The sequence below is a fragment of the Triticum dicoccoides genome, chromosome 2B, assembly GCF_002162155.2.
Source record: "Triticum dicoccoides isolate Atlit2015 ecotype Zavitan chromosome 2B, WEW_v2.0, whole genome shotgun sequence".
Classification (NCBI taxonomy): Eukaryota; Viridiplantae; Streptophyta; class Magnoliopsida; order Poales; family Poaceae; genus Triticum; species Triticum dicoccoides.
In genome coordinates this window covers 280,208,651-280,215,037 of record NC_041383.1, presented here as the reverse complement: position 1 = coordinate 280,215,037, position 6,387 = coordinate 280,208,651, and the positions used below count along the sequence as shown (strand labels likewise).

Sequence of the window (6,387 nt, the reverse complement as noted above, 5' to 3'; positions counted from 1 at the left end):
ATTCTGTGTGCCCAATGTAGATAGCTCATGTTCTGGCATAAAAATTAGAAATTCAAGTACTACCTCTCCCGCATGATCGACTGCACAGGCTTTTTTAATGGCTTCGTGCAATCCCAGTTTCTCCCACACCTCTTTTGCCTTTTGACATAAAAATAATAAGTGTTTAGTATCTTCATGCCCGTTCGAACATGATGGGCAGGTGGGCGAAACTTTCATATGTCTATTAGCAAGTGTAACACGACACGGGAGGGTTCCATGTAAGGTACGCCAAATAAAGATCTTCACTTTTGCTGGACAAGATAATTTCCAAATCTTGCTCCAAATAGTATTGACATTTATTCCTCCAATGCCATCTGAGTGTTGCAATTTCCTTCCATGTTGGGCTTTCCATTCCTCCAGATAAGCAGAACGAACCATGAACAGTCCATTCTTTGTAAAGCTCCAAGCTATGAAATCCGACATGTCATACGTGGGGAGGGGGATCGTAAGCACTCTCTGGACATCAATTGGCCACAACGTTTGTCTTGCCAAATCTTCATCCCAGCAATTGTTGATTGGATCTATAAGATCAGCAACTTTTGTTAGAAGCTGCCCTCTTCTAGGAGTGATAATTTTCCTATTTGCCTCATTCGGGATCCATGCATCTCTCCAGATATCAATATTCTGTCCATTACCAACTCTCCAAATATAACCTTTTTTGAGAGAATCCACTCCTGCCATAATACTTTGCCACGTGAAAGAGGATCCTTTTTTCAGACTCGCATTCATTAAATCTCCATCTGGAAAATATTTAGCTCTCAAAATTGTAGCACATAGTGAATCAGGGTTATCAAGCAGGCGCCATGCTTGTTTGGCTAATAAGGCCAGATTGAAACAATGTATGTCTCGAAAACCCATTCCTCCTTGGTCTTTTGGTACACACATCTTCCACCATGCCATCCAATGCATTCTCTTCTGATTGTCTTCGTCACTCCACCAAAAATGCGACATCGCTTCAATGATTCCTTTACAAATCTTTTTAGGAATTTTAAAGACGGACATTGCATAAGTTGGGATAGCTTGTACAACCGATTTGAGAAGGATTTCCTTTCCTCCTGCTGATAGCAACTTTTCCTTCCAACCACTGATTTTCATAACAATTCGGTCTATTAAGAATTGGAAACAATCACTTTTGTCCATACCCACATTTGAAGGCAGACCCAAATATTTGTCATTGAGAGCTTCAGTCTTAATGTTCAGAATAGTACATATATGCGCCTTATCTTCCACTTTCGTGTTGGGACTAAAAAATATATTAGATTTTTCAACACTCACCATTTGCCCCGATGCAGCACAATAAGCATCCAAAACTGCTTTCAGCGCCTCCGCGTTCATGGAATTAGCTTGCATCAGGATTAATGAATCGTCCGTGAAAAGGAGATTTGAAATAGATGGGGCATCTATGCTAACTTTAATTCCGGAGGGACTTAGCGTAAGTAGGCTTTGTCTTCCTCTAAATATCAGCAGCCAACGGAACTACAAACTGATAATAAAACTGAAACCATATAACATCGATGTGCATCTTTTTTTGTAAAACTTACCTCGAAACGAATCACCGTTGTGTAGATTAGAAGGAATGGAAGAAAAAAGATTAGAGAAGGAGCTTCATGGAGGAGGTGAAGAAGCAACAAAGTGGCTGCCTAGCAAAAAAATGCCGATTCAACGGTTCCTTCAGAGCCAGGCTTCGTGCGGGCCAAGTTTTAGAATTTTTTTTTGAGATGCAGCGCAGACAAACAAACGGGGCAGCGTGGGGCCCTGGTTGGGATGGATGTAGGGCAACCAAGATGCCTGCGCGGTGCAGACAAGCGACTAAGTAGACGCAGCTGGCAGGGTAGGTGGACCTGACTTGGTGTTGTGGCTTGTATAGGTGAGCGCAACAAGAGGCGCGCGGGGCAATAATCTACGCCAAGTAACCGTCAAAATAAAGAGCCGAGGAGCCAGTCGCGATCATGGGATCATATAACCAGTGAAATCGTGTCTACCAAAATGCTCCGAAACTGCAATTTTTCGGTGAAGTTTCACTGAATTCTCACAAATCAAATTGGGTCCCAGGACCGACCCTGAAACCCAACTGGGCCCAAAAGAAACCAAGGAAGTCGCAATAAATAAAAACTTAAAATGATAGTAGTAAAAAGAGAAACACTTTTTATTATAGCCTTTGAACAAACAACAATATTCTACAAACCTTGATCCCCTTGGGTGGTGGATTATTCCCAACAAGAAAAGATTAAACACAATATCCGACCAACAACAGCAAACCGTAAAACCAATCCGACACAAAAGAAATTGTACACTTGAGAGGCTAGCAGCAGCTTCAAGCTCTGCTAGCAGTGGAAGTTTACGACGACGCAGGAGATGTCGTCTTTGCTCTTCCTGTTCACCGCCTGCTCCGTCAGATGCTTCGCAGCTGCCTGTGCGTCCCTGATGTCCTTGATCTCATCAACAGCCTCTTGGTTGGTCATCACCTGAATTTGTGTCATATTTGCATTAGTGCCATTTGCAAATCGTAAACTCACCAGATACATGAACTGATAATTAATCTAATCAGAAAATAAGTTTGGTCCATGGCAAAATGAATGAAGCTAAACATGAAAGCCCGGCTAAGTGCTATACATGCTTGAACAAACACTATTGCACTATGTTCAAAAACAGATTATATAGTGCGTGCATATCCCCATAGATGACTGCACAGAGGTCAGAGAACATAGACTGGTTTACTGAGCTTATAGATAAATAATGCAATGAGTTAGATCCAATCCATCAGGAATAATTGGAGTGAGATTTATAGGCATCACCTTCCACAAACCATCACTTGCTAGAATTAGAAAATCTGAACTCTCATCGATAACTTCCTCAGCCACGTGTGGCTCAGAGCTGAGGTGCTTTTTCAAGCACCGGTCTCCGAATGCTCTTGCAACAGCCAGCTGCCCATCAACTCGTGGCACATCTCCTGCAAATGAGACATGATTGGAATTGAACCTCAATAAAGTATAGATCATAAGCTTGTGACAATTACTAGCAAAAAGAAATCTGCTATTAGTTGAATCACGTGAGCGCCACTGTCAGTTGCTACTAGATAACTAAAAAATCCTGGGCATGTCACCAGACAAGGTTCAGGAGGAAAAAAAATCAGAACCATTAAATTCCAATGAAGATACTTTTTCAGGCATACATCAACGCGTTGGTAGGGATTGACAAGAGATGGTTGTTACCTGGTAGGTTTGAAACAAATCCACCTTTTTCCTCAATAATTTCTCGCTCCATGCTAGGCTCGTGATCAACTGAAAGCTGCTCTGCTTTACCATTCTTGCTAATAACTGCTCGTGAATCTCCAATATTCGCGACCACTAGCTTCACACTATCGTTACTGCTTATTAAGATGGCGGTAACAGCCGTGGAGCCTCCTCTTCCCAACTCAGCTGCTTTTTCCAATATTTTCTCATCGGTAAGTAGATATGCTTTTCTGATAGCATTTTTCGTGTCACTCAAGAATTCTGGCTGAGCATGCAGATATCAATACAATAATCAGTATGGCTGTAAATTCGGTTGACTATGTCCAAATAGGCATAAGCTGTGAATTAAGTCGCTACCTATATTGCTTTTTCTGTTTCTAGTATGGTACTCCCTCCGTCCCGAAATAAGTGTCTCAACTTTAGTAGTACAACTTTGGGACGGAGGGAGTAGTTGCAGGTAGATTGCAGAACAAACATCATACACAAAATATATGCACTTCTTAACAGACAAAGAAAAAAAATCTAACCATGTTAAAACGTACTGCCAACATTACTAATTGGAATGTGTTTCCATTTTCATCTTTTTCACCTTATGCCTATGAAGCTACCATAACCAAACATTTGAGATATAATAGCAGAACACTCTAACCAGCAACATTTTGGCATATAGGTATGGCAGCAATTACTGAACTTTGATCTAAAAAAAACTAAAGCAAGTGGAATTGAAGCATTACCTCGCTCAAGATGTTATCAAAGAGATGTGCACGCAGAAAGTCTGGAACAGTGTGGCCCAGGTGGCCATCAAATATTGCAAACAAACCCAAATCATGCTCCCCAACTTGCCTGTACTCCGCCACCAAGTAGTCCTCCATTGGATGATTTGATTTCCCCTTCACAAGATGGTAACCATGCTTGACACGCCTGCCTGACAATTTTGTCTTGCCTTTCCCTGTTTCTGGCCCTGATGAACTAAAAGCATCTTTCACCTGTAAGAACATCCAGACAAATTGTCAACCAAGCTGTGCTGATAATGACCTCAACACTCAGCAAGGCAAATACTATATGACTACAACTTTGTTGGACATCCAGCACAACAAAAAGACATTTCAAGGCAACTAAAAAGAGTAAACCTCACAGGAAGCTTTCAAGGCAAAATGGCAAAAGATAGTTTCCCAAAATGAGCCTGTCTAGATAGTTCCCCAAAATGAACTTGTCTAGAACTGTCTGGACATCCGGTAGTGCATAACATTTCAAGGTAACTATATTTTTTTTAACTTTATATCCCCAACTCTTAAAACTCACAAGCATGTCAAGTAGTATCAAGCTTTTTCTAGCTACAGTTCTTGTTTGGTTTGCAACTCTGCCAGGTTTCTCAGATAATAATATATATTTACGAAGTTATGTTTCCTCTGCTCCTCGGCTATTCATAAATTCAATCACTGTAGTTTAGTAGGCCTTCATTACCAAACACAATTTAGGAACCAGTAAGCACCAAAATAGAAAGATTTGGCCTGCAGGACTGCATTTCATGTGATTTTCACCTACAATTCCACGTTTTTCTGTAGGAATGACATTCGGAAGTATTGTGCTCTCCTACCATACTCCTATAACCAACATATCGAATTGTTTTCTGTTGTTACTAAAGGGTTTGCTTCCTCAACATTTCTTCATTCCAGGGCTATCAGCAAAAACAGGGAATTTATACCGTTTGCTAACAACAACACACGAGACATCCAAAAGCATAGCGCACTAGTGCATATACACAAGGGACATGTAGCTTTTGCTTCTAGCCTCTGTAGTTCTTGATTACATTTGACATAGAAAGCACTCGACACTTGAATAGACATTTGCAATCTCTTTTGCAAAACTAACAACGTTCATTCAGATTAGCACTTGTATTACCACGGTGATATTTTGGCATTAGAACGATAGATTACCCCTCGTACAGTAAATTCCTTTCCTTAAGTTAATCCATCCAGCCATTGAAACCTATATATACCGATTCTCGGAAAGAAACCAACTATATAGCTCAACCCAGATGCAGAGGCCGGGGGTCATCCTCCTTTTCTAAAAAAATAAAATAAAATAATATAGCTCAACCCACCGCCCCACCCAACCAAAGAAAAAAAGCTAATACAAAGATCCATGGTAGCCAGGCCTCATTACAGGTAACCAGACTTGACAACTCACAACCATCTGCATCACTGGAGAAGGTAAAATAGTTGACCAGCAAAACTAGCCGCTTGACTATCATCATTCCACAATCTCCAAGACATGCTCGGACTTGAAGCACGACACGTGAATCACGTCCGCCATTTCACGGGTCTCTCAAACGCCATCTCACATCTTTAATGGAAGGCCAAGGACAAGAAAAGCAAGCATACGATGCATCTATCTAGCTAAATTCGCAAAACAGCGCAAACTGATTACCTTATCCTTCATCTTGTGGTAGATTTCCTTGCCGGCCATGGGATCGGGTTCTTCCTTGAGACCACCGGTTTACAAGTCCCTGGCTGAAACTCGGTCGCCCCTAGCTAGCTAGCAGCACAAGAATATGGTTTCTTGGAACCTAGCCGCCCCTCGGGAAGTCAGAATCGCACCTCTCCCCGCTGTCATCCACCGAACAAATACAATACAGCTGATGGTCGGATGGATCGGTCTGAAGTGATTAACAATGCTAACAGCTTGTAATAATTGAGGGAGGGAGGGAGGGAGGAGGGGTTGGTGGTGGTGGGGTGGTGGTGGTCAGCTTTGGCCTTGCGAAGGGGGCTGGATCTTGCTGGGTAGAGTCGGTTGACCTTGGATTGGTAGGGCGGGGCAATGGAAATGTCAGGTGCGGACAGGAAAAATAAGCGGTTGGTTTCCCCCTGTCCTTTTCATACTAGTACTATTTCACATTTGGGAGTACTCCGTATTTCATTTCATGTGAAACGCAGGACTCTATTTGACAAACTTGGCATCTGACCACCCTGCGGTTTCACGACATAAAAAAACATGTGTATACTTAAAAGCGGTATAACTAGATTGACTGGTCCTCAACCACAAGTTGCAAAATGGGCCGCAAACACGAGTAATTGACTTGGGGGTAGTTTCCTCTCTTGTCACGGAAAGAACA

At 42.0% G+C, this 6,387-nt stretch overlaps 1 protein-coding gene across 1 annotated transcript; it reads right to left on the bottom strand.

Annotated features, from left to right (window-relative positions):
- Positions 1-2,164: 2,164 nt before the first annotated feature.
- Positions 2,165-5,997, bottom strand: LOC119363528 (probable protein phosphatase 2C 62). The gene is made up of 5 exons (XM_037628899.1): positions 5,703-5,997; positions 4,007-4,258; positions 3,252-3,537; positions 2,835-2,989; positions 2,165-2,504 (listed from the first exon to the last, which is right to left on the bottom strand). Exons 1-5 carry the CDS (start codon positions 5,739-5,741, stop codon positions 2,364-2,366), a joined length of 873 nt encoding a protein of 290 aa, XP_037484796.1. The 5' UTR covers positions 5,742-5,997; the 3' UTR covers positions 2,165-2,363.
- Positions 5,998-6,387: the final 390 nt, after the last annotated feature.

Bases quoted from the DNA above. Each gene is read 5' to 3' on its own strand.
- LOC119363528 (XM_037628899.1), bottom strand. From the start codon at position 5,741: ATGGCCGGCAAGGAAATCTACCACAAGATGAAGGATAAG. The intron at 4,259-5,702 runs GTAATCAGTTTG...ATGTTCTTACAG, and splicing joins ACCACAAGATGAAGGATAAG to GTGAAAGATGCTTTTAGTTC. The intron at 3,538-4,006 runs GTAATGCTTCAA...CTGCATGCTCAG, and splicing joins TTGATAACATCTTGAGCGAG to CCAGAATTCTTGAGTGACAC.